This window comes from Artemia sp. Qi Xiang Cuo, chromosome 19, assembly GCF_049724085.1.
Source record: "Artemia sp. Qi Xiang Cuo chromosome 19, ASM4972408v1, whole genome shotgun sequence".
In the NCBI taxonomy this organism is placed as follows: domain Eukaryota; kingdom Metazoa; phylum Arthropoda; class Branchiopoda; order Anostraca; family Artemiidae; genus Artemia; species Artemia sp. Qi Xiang Cuo.
This window is the reverse complement of record NC_142812.1, coordinates 23,106,000-23,120,712: the sequence shown is the minus strand read 5'-3', so window position 1 is coordinate 23,120,712 and position 14,713 is coordinate 23,106,000. Positions and strand designations below refer to the sequence as shown.

The 14,713-nt window shown below is 36.2% G+C and overlaps 1 protein-coding gene across 1 annotated transcript in view; it reads right to left on the bottom strand.

The window, feature by feature from the left end:
* Positions 1–14,412, bottom strand: part of LOC148940623 (ribosome biogenesis protein WDR12 homolog) — a 46,828-nt gene extending 32,416 nt beyond the window's left edge. The window contains exon 1 of the mRNA XM_089105026.1: positions 14,317–14,412. Coding sequence (XP_088961152.1) covers positions 14,317–14,372 — 56 coding nt within the window. The 5' untranslated portion in view covers positions 14,373–14,412. The remainder of the gene's footprint in view (positions 1–14,316) is intronic.
* Between the last annotated feature and the right edge of the window lie 301 nt (positions 14,413–14,713).

Sequence of the window (14,713 nt, the reverse complement as noted above, 5' to 3'; positions counted from 1 at the left end):
AAATTTCTTCTATAATCATCAGCAGCACAATCGCGCTGCCTAAGTAAAGAACAACGTTGGCACAATGTATTTTTTTTTCTTCCATACCAGGGCACTTTGTATTGAAGGAGTTGTTGTAGAAACTTCAAAAAGGGCTCATTTGATTGGAAATTGGAATGGCTTGTGCCATTTTTAATAGTCAAAAGTGATTGGAAGGCAGCTCGTTAATAATATTCAACATCCTAATTAAATCTTGCCAACATTTATAACAGTCGAGCTGCCCCCTTTTTCTTCTTTGTTCAGTTTGGCGTTTTACTGAATCTCAGAAGTCATGTGTTCATAGAGCAACGCCGTATCCAGGGGGAGAGGTAGAGGGTGTGAACCTCCCACCCAAATATTTTTGTCCGACTCGTAAAAATGTAGCAAAATGGCATATAAATAAATTTAGTCTTTCCTTGTAAGCCCCCCCCCCAACAAAAATTATGGATGCGCCCTTGTCATAGTGTATATTTTCGTTTATGTGGCCTGATATTTAATATCATATAAGGTGACATAAATATCATTGGCATAAATAATATTTTTTATAAATATTTATTTATCTAGCGTTTTTTATTATTGCCGTTTTTTTATTATTATTTATATTATTGTATTATGTTATTTATATTATATAATACATTGCTGTATTAGATATTGTTATTATTAGTTTTATTATTGCTGTATTTATCAGCTTTTTGCTGCTGCTTATTTATTTAGTGGTTGAGTTATTATCCTATTCGAGTGTTGTGTTTTTATCTAATTTTTTCAACTCATCTTTAGATTGAGTAGCTCTCCTATTGTTTGAAATGGTATAAATAAATTGAAACTGATAAATAAATTAAATAAATAAATAGTTTGAATTAAAATAAAATACTAAAAGCATGACTACAATGTCATAAAATATATTGACTGAATCTTGTCTCCGTCTCCCCGTCTCCCAATTGATTTATCGATTGGGACATTATCAATTTATCAATCTGGAATTAAAGCCTTCAATAAAGTCTGTCTTCAAAGGCTCCAGCTGAAACTGAAGGCAATTGGTATTGAAGAGGGTGTGGTGGACTGGATTATGTCTTTCTTGAAGGGAAGAAAGCAGAGGGTCAGAGTTTTTGTTGAAGGTGGTGCAGCTTTCTATTTTGAAATAGCAGAAGTCTCAAGGGACTGTTTTGGGACTTTACACTTTTCAATATCTACATTAACGATGCTCCAAAAACTGTGATTAATAAATTTAGCCTATATGCTGATGACTCAAAACTTATTGGTCCTATTGACACACAGCAGGGTGTAGCCTCAATGACGTCAGACCTAGACTACTTTTGTAAATGGGCCAATATACTTTTTTTTAATGTTGAAAAGTGCAAGGTTCTCCATTTTGGAAGAAATAATTCATGAAGGCAATGTTCAATGTTGTCAAATTCTGGTGAGAGGCAACAAATTTCCAAGAGTACCTCAGATAGACTTGGGGGTTGTTGTAGATGAAGCAGGGGCTAACCAGACTCTTGGTATCATCAAGTGCACAATCACTAGTAGATCCCCAGCAATAGTAACTAAACTCTATAAAAGCCTGGTGAGGCCTAAATTGGAGTATGGAAAGTGTGTTGCCACACCAATTAATCAAATAGAGAAAGAAGGCTCTCAAATCTACTCAAAGATTGGCGACAAAATGCATAAAGGGTCTCTAACATAAACAGTATGGATGTCAACTGCAGAGCCTGAAGCTACCAATTCTGATATACCGTCAACACAGAGGCAATATGATAATCACCTATAAGTTGCTCCAGTCTGACAACAAAGATATGTTTGACCCCGCCTGTTTGATTTCTGCAAGTATGCCAAGACAAGAAAAAATTTCTTCTATAATCATCAGCAGCACAATCGCGCTGCCTAAGTAAAGAACAACGTTGGCACAATGTATTTTTTTTTTCTTCCATACCAGGGCAATTTGTATCGAAAGAGTTGTCGTAAAAACTTCGAAAAGGGCTCATTCGCTTGGAAATTGGAATGGCAAGTGCCCTTTTTAATAGTCGAAAGTAATTGGAAGGCAGCTCGTTAATAATATTCAACATCCTAATTAAATCTTGCCAACATTTATAACAGTCGAGCTGCCCCCTTTTTCTTCTTTGTTCAGTTTGGCGTTTTACTGAATCTCAGAAGTCACGTGTTCATAGAGCAACGCCGTATCCAGGGGGAGAGGTAGAGGGTGTGAACCTCCCACCCAAATATTTTTGTCCGACTCGTAAAAATGTAGCAAAATGGCATATAAATAAATTTAGTCTTTCCTTGTAAGCCCCCCCCCCAACAAAAATTATGGATGCGCCCTTGTCATAGTGTATATTTTCGTTTATGTGGCCTGATATTTAATATCATATAAGGTGACATAAATATCATTGGCATAAATAATATTTTTTTATAAATATTTATTTATCTAGCGTTTTTTATTATTGCCGTTTTTTTATTATTATTTATATTATTGTATTATGTTATTTATATTATATAATACATTGCTGTATTAGATATTGTTATTATTAGTTTTATTATTGCTGTATTTATCAGCTTTTTGCTGCTGCTTATTTATTTAGTGGTTGAGTTATTATCCTATTCGAGTGTTGTGTTTTTATCTAATTTTTTCAACTCATCTTTAGATTGAGTAGCTCTCCTATTGTTTGAAATGGTATAAATAAATTGAAACTGATAAATAAATTAAATAAATAAATAGTTTGAATTAAAATAAAATACTAAAAGCATGACTACAATGTCATAAAATATATTGACTGAATCTTGTCTCCGTCTCCCCGTCTCCCAATTGATTTATCGATTGGGACATTATCAATTTATCAATCTGGAATTAAAGCATTCAATAAAGTCTGTCTTCAAAGGCTCCAGCTGAAACTGAAGGCAATTGGTATTGAAGAGGGTGTGGTGGACTGGATTATGTCTTTCTTGAAGGGAAGAAAGCAGAGGGTCAGAGTTTTTGTTGAAGGTGGTGCAGCTTTCTATTTTGAAATAGCAGAAGTCTCAAGGGACTGTTTTGGGACTTTACACTTTTCAATATCTACATTAACGATGCTCCAAAAACTGTGATTAATAAATTTAGCCTATATGCTGATGACTCAAAACTTATTGGTCCTATTGACACACAGCAGGGTGTAGCCTCAATGACGTCAGACCTAGACTACTTTTGTAAATGGGCCAATATACTTTTTTTAATGTTGAAAAGTGCAAGGTTCTCCATTTTGGAAGAAATAATTCATGAAGGCAATGTTCAATGTTGTCAAATTCTGGTGAGAGGCAACAAATTTCCAAGAGTACCTCAGATAGACTTGGGGGTTGTTGTAGATGAAGCAGGGGCTAACCAGACTCTTGGTATCATCAAGTGCACAATCACTAGTAGATCCCCAGCAATAGTAACTAAACTCTATAAAAGCCTGGTGAGGCCTAAATTGGAGTATGGAAAGTGTGTTGCCACACCAATTAATCAAATAGAGAAAGAAGGCTCTCAAATCTACTCAAAGATTGGCGACAAAATGCATAAAGGGTCTCTAACATAAACAGTATGGATGTCAACTGCAGAGCCTGAAGCTACCAATTCTGATATACCGTCAACACAGAGGCAATATGATAATCACCTATAAGTTGCTCCAGTCTGACAACAAAGATATGTTTGACCCCGCCTGTTTGATTTCTGCAAGTATGTCAAGACAAGAAAAAATGTCTTCTATAATCATCAGCAGCACAATCGCGCTGCCTAAGTAAAGAACAACGTTGGCACAATGTATTATTTTTTTTTCTTCCATACCAGGGCACTTTGTATTGAAGGAGTTGTTGTAGAAACTTCAAAAAGGTTCATTTGATTGGAAATTGGATTGGCTAGCGCCCTTTTTAAGTCAAAAGTAATTGGAAGGCAGCTCGTTAATAATATTCAACATCTTAATTAAATCTTGCCAACATTTATAACAGTCGAGCTGCCCCCTTTTTCTTCTTTGTTCAGTTTGGCGTTTTAATAGTCGAAAGTAATTGAAAGGCAACTAACACCCCTTCTAAGCCCACCATTTCCCCAAACACATCCAATCAAAATTTTGAGACGGCCATTTTGTTCAGCATAGTTGATTTCCAGATAGAAAATATGTTTTTGAGGAGGACACTCCCCCACAACCCTCGGGGCAAGGGTTTTAAGTTATGCCACGAGGGCATATAAGAACGATGTTGGCACAATGTAATATTTATTATTATTTTTTTTCCTTTAGACCAGGGCACTTTGTATTGAAGAAGTTGTTGTAGAAACTTCAAAAAGGGCTCATTCAATCGGAAATTGGAGTGGCTTGTGCCCTTTTTAATAGTCGAAAGTAATTGGAAGGCAACTAACACCCATTCCACACCCACCATTTCCCAAAACACATCCAATCAAAATTTTGAGATAGCCATTTTGTTCAGGTAGTTGATTTCTAGATACAATTTATGTTTCTGAGGATGATGCTCCCCCACAGCCCTCAGGGCATGAGTTGTCAGTTACGCCCTGGGGAATATAAGGTTTTTTTTTTTTGAAAGTGTTGCCGTAGAAACTTCAAAAAGGGCTCATTCGATTGGAAATAGAAATGGCTAGTGCCCTTTTTACTATTCAAATGTGATAAGAAGGCAACTAACACGCCTTCCACGCCCACCATTCCCCCAAACACATCCAATCAAAATTTTGAGATAGCCATTTTGTTCCACGCAGTTGAAAGTTCTGGAAATTATACCTTTGAGCAGGATATTCCCCCCACAGCCCTCAGGGCAAGGGTTGTAAGCTATGCCCTGGGGGTGTATAAGGTTTTTATAGAAAGCATTGTTGTAGAAACTTCAAAAAGGACTCATTCAATTGGAAATTGAAATGGCTAGTGCCCTTTTTAATAGTTAAAAGTGATTGGAAGGCAACTAACACCCCTTCCATGCCCACCATTTCCCCAAACACATCCAATAAAAATTTTGAGATAGCCATTTTGTTCAGCATAGTTGATTTCCAGATAGAAATTATGTTTTTGAGGAGAATGCTCCCCCGCAACCCTCAGTGCAAGGGTTTTAAGTTATACCCTGGGGGCATATAATAACTGATGTTGGAAAAATGTATTATTTTTTTGCTTTAGACCAGGGCATTTCATATCAAAGAAGTTGTCGTAGAAACTTCGAAAAGGACACATTCAATCGGTAATTGAAGTGGCTTGTGCCCTTTTTAATAGTTGAAAGTAATTGGAAGGCAACTAACACCCCTTCCATGCCCACCATTTCCAGAAACACATCCAAAGGGTCTAGTGCCGTCATACTTACTTATACTTATATAAGGTTTTTATAGAAAGCATTGTTGTAGAAACTTCAAAAAAGGCTCATTCAATTGGAAATTCAAAGGGCTAGTGACATTTCCTTATTAATAGTCGAAAGTGATTGGAAGGCAACTAACACCCCTTCCACGCCCACCATTTCCCCAAACACATCCAATCAATAATTCAAGATAGCCATTTTCTTCCACACAGTTGAAAGTCCTGGAAATTATGTATTTGAGGATGACAAACCCCCAGAACCCCAGAACAAAGGTTATAAGTTATGCCCTGGGGGCATATAAGGTTTTTATAGATAGCATTGTTGTAAAAACTTCAAAAGGGGCTCATTCAATTGGAAACTGAGAGGGCTATTGCCTATTTTAATAGTTGAAAGTGATGTGTGGCAACCTAACACCCCTCTTACGCGGATAATTCCCCCAAATACATCCGACCAAAATTTTTAGATAGCAAGTTTGTTCGATACAGCAGAAAGTTCTCGATAATAGCTCTTCGAGGATGACAACCCCCTCACAGCTCTCTGGGTTGTAATTTGGGCAAGGGTTGTAAGTTGTGCTCTGGGGGCATATAAGGTATCTATAGAAAGTGCTGTCATAGAAACTCAAAAATGGCTCATTCGATTGGAAATTGAAAGGGCTAGTACTTTTTGTAATAGTCAATAGTGATTGGAAGGCTTGACATTTTTATAGTAAAGATTGATGTGGGTACATTGTATTATTATTATTTTTTTTTTTTTTTTTTTTACCAGGGCACTTCGTATCAAATGAGTTGTTGAGTTGTTGTAGGAACTTCGAAAAGGGCAAATTGGATTGAAAATAGAAAGGGCTGATTCCCTTTTTAATAGTCGAAAGTGATTGAAGGGCAACTAATCCCACGCCCGCCTTCCTATTTGCCCATTATGTTTAAAAACTAAATGTTGCCTTGAGATTAAATCAAAATGCACTGTGTTAATGCTAATTCCCAATAAGGCATCTCAGCAGTATCCCAAGAATGACAGAGGGTATTATGTTCAAACTTTCAGGGCTACTTCTGCTCTTAAAATTTAACCAAATCAAAATGTGTAAGTGTATCCAAGCTATCAAAGAAAGTAAACAGATTTGTTTTGCATATGGTATCAAGTTTTCCATTTCAGGTCAACTAGAGGAGGTATGAAACTAAATTAAACACAACTATTTGTGTACATATTTTTAGAGGGGTGAAAAAAATTTCTGCAAATTTTTTCCAGCACACATATAGCAGGCCAAACTATAAAGTCTTAAAAAACGAAAAGATTAAAGTATTATTTTCTTTTTCCCTGAAAAGACTACATCAATATAAAACAAACAGAAATTAATTAAAAAAAAATTTTCCATAAAAATAAGTTTTTCAAAGAAAAGTAAAGAACTCCATTAAACCAAAAATGAGCAAAAATGAAACCCAGAACGAACAGAAATTACAACAAATAACCAATTCAAACTTAAAACGAACAGAAATTAATATGAGTTGGGCTCAAAACCCCTATGCCTTCCCAAGGCCAAAACATAATTTGCACTTTACTGAAAAAAATACAAGTAAATGTGCATTGTTAGTTTAATATACATATACTGATATCTAGTAATCAAAATTTGAAAATTATTTGATTTATTAAAGTTATAAAAGTAAAAACATTTATATTTTTTCAGTAAAGTGCAAATCTTGTTCTGGCCTTGGGAAGGCATAGGGGTTTTGAGCCCAACTCATATTAGTTTCTGCTCGTGTTGAGTTTGACTTGGTTATTTATTGTAATTTCTCTTCGTTTTGGGTTTAATTTTTGCTTATTTTTGCTAATTTTTGGTTTAATGAAGTTCTTTACTTTTCTTTGAAAAACTTATTTTGTGGATTTTTTTTTAATTAATTGAATGACAGGTCTGTGGAACAGCCTAAGCAAGAGGACAGTGAGATCTGAAACAATCAAATCTCGACAAAACTGAGGGACAAAACCATGGCTGTCACAATGGGATGCAGCAGATGTCCCATGACACCATCATCATTAAATGGCCTACAATGGATTTGTCCATATTCTAGCAAGTGCAATTTAAGGTAATCAAATAAAATAAATTATGAGCTTATCCCATGGATGTCACTATAATCAAAATTAAATAAAACTATTGAAAATGGGTAAAACTTTTAATAAGATAGTGCTTGAAAGAAAAAGTTAAAAACTTAAAAAGGTGTGAGTATTTTTACTTCTTGTCCAGATGCCTTTAACAACAGAAAAAAAAGAAAAAAATAAGTATAAATTAACACACACATAAAAAGACGAAAAAAACAAAAAGCCATTAAAAAATTAATATAAAAGGGACTCACATATTTTAAAACTATAGTTGTTGTTTTTAAAAACAGCCCAATAGGATAATTCATGCACAAAATACATGGCAAGATAATTGAAAAAATTTCAATTATTTTTCTATTTAAAAGATGTAGATACCATCTGATGTACCTTTTTGAGCTTTTTCCAAATAAACAAATTAATAATTATTCCATTTCGAAAATATTCCAAGGCTATTCCATTTTACATCTTTATATTCTATATGCATGGACTTATTACAATCAAATCTATAAACTAAACAATTTACGGATTATGTAATTCTGCCATTTTATCAAACATTTTAATTAGTTTTTTTAGTGCTAAAATTTGAGGCAAATTTGCAATGGCAAATGGAAGAAGATGTAGAGAAGTAACAAATTATGAATGCCTTCCCTCAACAAATTCAATAGAAGTAAACATACCTGGAGAAATCAATACCAATAATATTAAAATACAAAACAAAAAAGCCCTTAAAAAGCTAGCAGAAAATAAAAACTAAGTCATAAAGCTCTCAATAGTCTTTTACCAGCCATGAAATCAATGGCTTTTATGACACAATTTTAACTGTCTAAAAACTCAAGAAAGCTTAGTTTTCAGTAAAGCACTAGTTTCACAGAATTCTATAAACATAAGAAAATATCACAAGCAGGTTAGTTCAGAACAGTTTTTCAACAATTTGTTGCACAAACTACAAAGTGTACAAATTTTGGAACTGGAAATTTGTATTTCTTATAAGTTTAAACTTTGCTCTTTCTCATCAGAAAAACATAATTTTGCTTAAAATAATTCTTGTGTAATTTTTTTATATTTTTAAAATACTGACAATAAACCTCACAAATGATTTTTTCTAAGTTTGGGAAAGAAGCTAATAAAAACAATATGAGTTTTTGTTAAAATAGGGCATAAGATATTAGTTTAAGTTTGTGCCTCTTTTAAACTTTGCCTTGAAAAATCTGGGATTTGCCCAAAAAAGAGTCTATGGGGTGCTTATCCCTAGCACCTTTGAGAAGTTGCAAATAGGTGGCAAAAGAGAGGGGGCCCTGTTCCCCCCTAGTTTTTGCCCCAGCTTAGACTTTTAGAGACACCTTTTTATGGAGTTTTTCCACTGGAAAAGGCACTTTTTCCAGTATGTCCATTACAAAAATTAAAAGAAAACTCAAAGTACACTTTTTTGGTGTCCCTTTATTTATTTATCAATTCCAAAATATGGTAAGTTTTACCAAGCTTGTCACACTAAATGTTATAACAATGCTGAAACACATTATGAAAACATACAGGTCACAAAAACAACTAATACGAAAAATAATCTCAAAACGGATCGTGATATAAACCTAGTATGGAAATTTGTAGAGGCTAAACTGCTTTTGAAAGACTAGACCATAATAGTTCCAGCTGTTTCCAATGGAGGTGCATTCCAAGTTTTCCACACTTGGCTAGATAAAGAGTTTTGGCCTAATCTTTTCTGTTGACATGGTGGGTATATTTTGTGTTGGTATTTACTGGTACTACTGTATTATGTAAAAGTGAAGAAGTGACTTGAGGTGGTATTATCAATGTTCCTAACAATGCAGAAAGTATTTATTAGGTAAGCTCTATCATATTGGAACCAAAGACTAGGCAACTGTAGTCTCTGCATTCTCTCATCTTATGGTAGATGTCTCAGGTAAGGTATGAGTTATGTTGAACTTTCTCAAACACTTCATCTTTCTTACTAAAGGGATTCCAAACTGATGAACAATTCTCAAGTATTGGATGTACAGTGGATACATAAAGCAGAATCAACAAACAAAGATTAAACTTAGAGAATGTACACTTTAGATGTAATAATTGGTAATTTGCAGAGTCAAAAAAAAATGGTGCAGAGCATTGTACTTGGTTTTGTTAATAAACAAAGATATTGCAATAAACCACCAGTGCAGAGCATCCAAATCCCCTTGAAATAAGGGAATCTCATGTTAAATCATGACTGACTTGTAAACTTTCAGATCATCTATAAACATTTTTATGGAAAAACTTTTAACAACATGCAATGTTTATGATGGTTCTATTAGGTCAACTCTATAAAAATTGATTATACAAAAAAACACCTTTTAAATTAGCCCTTAAAGAGCTCCCTATCATACTATATTAGCCTTTTACATTAGTCAGTAGACAGTATATGAATAATATTAGGGGACTGGCAGAGGGAATACTAGAGAAGGGGATTGTAAACCTCAGAATTAGGATTTTAAACCATAGAGATGATCATAGTCTCTGGCAGAAACAGGATTCATCCTACCACTAGAAAGTGCAATTTAAGGTATTAGTATCCTTTGTAGTCTTCCTGACTTCTCTATTCTGAGATTGGCACCCAAAGTGCTATTTTAATTACCTTAAATCGCATTGTCCAGCGAAATAAGGAAAGATCCTGTAGAGTTGCTGGTCAGTGATGATGTGGAGCCACTCGTTCGGCGGCGTCCCACTCTGTTTTCCATGGTTTGGTGGACCAATTCTTATCAATGGCAATCTTGAATGCATTGACAGAGGGAGCGGTGACAGCTGCATTGGGAAGACTGTTCCAGGGGCCCACCACTCTATTGGAGAAGTAGTGGTTGTGGAGTCTGCTGTGAGCTCTCTTCCTGAGCAGCTTCTTACTATGCCCTCTTGTCCTGGATGATTCGTCGAGTTGGAAAGGACTCTGAGAAGAGGAATCAGCATGCAGTAGCTTGTAAGCCATAATGACATTGCCCCTCTGCCGTCTGTAGACAAGGGTTGGGAGCTGTAGTTTGTTCAGGTGAGATGGATAGTCAAGGTTCTTGCATCCATCAACAGCTTTGGTTGCGTGCCTTTGGACAGACTCTATTTTCTGTTGGTCACTCTTATTCAGAGGGGTGGCAACACATATCCTGAACTCCAGCAATGGTTGCACAAGACCCTTGTACAGCTTTGTCATGACTTTAGATGATCTGCTATATACTGTACTCTTAATTATTCCAAGGGTCCTTGATGGTTTGGCAACCGCTGTTTGGGTGTGTTTGTTGAATTTTAATTCTTCATTGATGACTATTCCCAAATCTCTTTCAGGTACCGAGGAACCAATCGATTGTCTAGAGCCATCCCCCCACTCATATGGTACTGCCACTTCTCATTCTTTTTCCTGAAATATACCGCCTTGCACTTCTGGATGTTAAACTCAAACTTCCATTGGCGGGCCCAAAGGGAAAGTGCATCCAGGTCTCCCTGTATGGTGGCTCTATTTGCTTTTGACTCCGTAGGCCCAATAAGCTTTGAATCATCAGCATAGAGGCTCATCTTATTTCTTACAGCCCGTGGAGCATCATTAATGTAAATATTGAAAAGTGTTGGGCCCAAGATCATTCCCTGGGGCACACCACTGTCAACTCCACCAACATCTGAGAGAAACTCTTTCCTGTTATCCCCAAACACTCTAACTCTCTGCTTTCTTCCTGAGAGGAACTGCATCACCCATTCAACAACCTCCACATGTATCCTGGTAGCTAAAAGTTTAGCCTTCAAATGACAATGGCAAACTTTGTCAAAAGCCTTTGCAGAGTCTAATAAAATCACATCAGCAGGGATACCCTGATCTAGCAGTTTGGTGACACATTCATATGCGTCAATAAGATTTGTCTTGACTGAGCATCCAGATCTGAATCCATGTTGGCTATCAGTAAGTAGTTTGTTGTCAATCAGGTGTTTCATAACAGCAGTGTTCCCAATTCCTTTGAGGATTTTACTGACTGTCGAGGTGATGCTAATAGGTTGGTAATTGGCAGCACAGTTCCTGCTTCCACCCTTGTGAACAGGTGTAATATTCGCATTTCTTCAATCTTGAGGGACTTGTTTTGTGTCAAGAGACTTCTGGAACAGTTTTGCTAGGGGGAGGGCAAGCTCCGCATGAGCCTCTTTCAAAGTTCGAGGGTGAACCCCATCAGGGCCAACTGACTTATTTGGGTTCAATCTTTTGAACTGTGATTCATCCAAAGTGCCAACAGTAATAATTTGCATCGGTTTCTGAATATCATATTCTGGCATTTGTGGCAAGGGGGCATTATCTGGAGGTGTAAAAAATGACTTGAACTGCTGGTTCAGAGCTTCAGCTATATTTCCAGGGTTGCTTATGGTATTCCCATTAACTTTGAGTTTGGTTACTGAATGTCTTCCAGGCTTTTGAGTGGAGGCATACCTCCAAAATTTCTTTGGATTTGTTTTCGATGCTGAAGCTAAAGATTCCTCATACTTGCTGGTAACTTCTCATGTAAGGTAGCAGACTTTGTTTTGTATTTGTTTGAATTTGTCATGATTTGCCTGCTTTGGGATATCCTTGTACCTTCTCCAGAACTTCTTTTTCTTTCAGACTGGTAGTTTGATTTCTCGTATGATGAAAGAGAGCATTCTTGGTCTTTGTTTCCAAATGGTTGTTGTGTGTTTTGCAATTGTCTCACTGAGGACCCTTTTCATCTCAAGCCAAGCTCCCTCTACATCATTCCCTTTGACAAAAGACCAATCTTGGTTAGCTAAATATTGCCTGACCTTGTTGTAATTTGTATACACAGGCTTTCTATAATTGTTTGTCTGTGGGTACAACTTTGGTTAACAAGCTATGGCTATATGGTTGCTTGGGCCAAAAGGTGGCTCTGGGTCTATACTTTGGATTGCCTCCTCATCTTTGACAAATAGGAGATCTAAGAGAGATGGGTTCTGGCCCTCTCTGTACCTAGTCGGGAAATCGATTGTCTGGTACAATGAATGTTCTTGTAGGCATTAAAGGAGTGTGCCAATCTGGTCATTATTATCTTCTGTAGCAGCATAACCACTAATCCATTGGATCTGAGGCAGGTTGAAGTCTCCAACAATTACAATATTATGGCAAGGACAACTCATCACCAAACTTATAGAATTCGCAATCACGAGGTGAGAACTTTTCTGACAGGGAGAGCTTAGGCTTCTATAAATACAACCTATAATTAAGGGGTGACCCTTTAGCTCAATTTTTATCCAGACCTGCTCCATCCACAGCTCATACTGAGAACCAAGATGCCATATGATACTTTATGATGGTGTTATCAAGTCAAATTCATAAGGAATGATTGGATATAAATATAAACTTTCAAGTGAACTCCTAAACAGTTCTCAATGCTATCCCAGCACATCTCCCAACCTCTTCCCTTTCTATAAATGACACCCAAATAGTATCTTTACACCCAACACCCAAACTGAACTGTACACCCAAAAGTGCCATATGGCAATTATAATTTTAGTTTGTCAGAATTGATCAAATTTATGAATTGGTATATATAGAGGTAGGGGTAAAGTTCATTTCTGATACAAATGAATGTTAAATTTGGATTCAGGATGTAATTTTGATCATATGCCTAGAGGTAAATTTGTTTCTTAGCTTGGCTATCTGAATATTTTATTAATATAAAAATTACCTGTTAGAACTTTAGCCCCCCTCTCTACCTGCTAATGTGAAAATATATACCCTGAATTAACAGGTCATTGCCTATATATAGGGATGGGGGTAAAGTTCATTTCCAATGTAAATGCATATGAAATTTGGATTCAGGATGAAACTCTGGCTATAGTTGTATATCTTTGGAACCTGCCTTGCTGGTCCTTTTTACAAGGGTGATATGCAGTTGATTGAAGGTGCACAAAGGAGGGCCACCAAGTGCATCTCAGGACTTGGTGAGGAACCCTATGGTGAAAGGCTATCTAACATAAAATTCCAATCTTTGACCTTACAATGCAAGTGGAGTGACATACTACTCACACATAAATTTGTCAATGAACCTCAAAATAAGCTCTTTAACCAAACAAAAGACAAACATGAGGTCATTCTAAGAAGCTTTATAAGCCCCAAGTTAAAAGTAGAACCAGACAACATTTCTTTAGCCAAAAAGTCATTAATGATTGGAACTTTTTAAGCAAGGAGACAGTGTCTTCAACATCAGCTGAAGTTTTTAAAAGGAGACTCAACAAAGAATGGGAAGCCAAACCTTTTAGATACAACTGGAGCTGCCCATGAATGGTGTCTCATAAATAGTGATTGATATATGTGGACATACAACAGAGTTGTGTTAGGATGCTGATGCTGCTTGTCCAACTTGGATACTCTATCAGAACAGTCCCCTTGATCATACCTATCTGTGGCCACTGTTACCAAGTGGGCTTAAATTGCATCTATCCTAGCATACTCTTAGTTGGAAGGTGTGTCACTGGGCTGTAAATACAGTAACAACCCTGTTCTTTATATATTTGGTGTAAATTGTTTTTTAACTGCAATCTCAGCAATGGAGCTGAACAGATCCAACCTTGGATCTTAATTTGCTCCAAAGTGCAAATTAAGATAATAGAGGTAGCCTAAGTTTATTTCTTGGCTAGCCTACCAGAATAGTCTATTAATATAAATATTTTCCAAATTCCTTATTTTACACTCTAATTAAGTTACTTAATTGACTTTAAAATGTCACTATTGTGGTTTTTGAATACCCTGACCCCATTCCCAGTTTACTGATGCCTAAAACCAATACAGTGTAAGAGATGTTGGTGTGAAAAGAAAAGGCCAGGGCCCATCCTATCCTAAGAGTCCATTCTTCTCTGGTTCAGCCTTAAAAAGGTTAAATAAAATATTTATGATTTTAAGTAAAAACTATATTTTACTGTTTTTGCTTAGTAGCAAGACGAACTTGAAGTTCTTTCACTTGATATTCTTCCATCCTGTGGCACGTGGTAGAGAATTTTAAATGTAGCGACAATATTGCGATGTTGCCAAGGACTGACGTAAAAAAAGAGTGCAAATCAAAGCCAAAAAAGAGTGTAATTTGTTAAAAAGAGTGCAGGGCAAAAAACAAGCGCGGGCGTGGCTGCCGCCTTGCGCGCAACCCATTTCATTGTTCTGACCACTTTTACGCTATTTAAAAATAATTATCAATTATTCTGCCATCAATAAACTTATTACCTTTTAATTTTTTAAATGTATTTCAAATAAGAGTTAAGAGGACTCTCTACTTAAATCAACCTCTAAAATATGGGTTAGATAATGAAGTCGAAGTTCCTA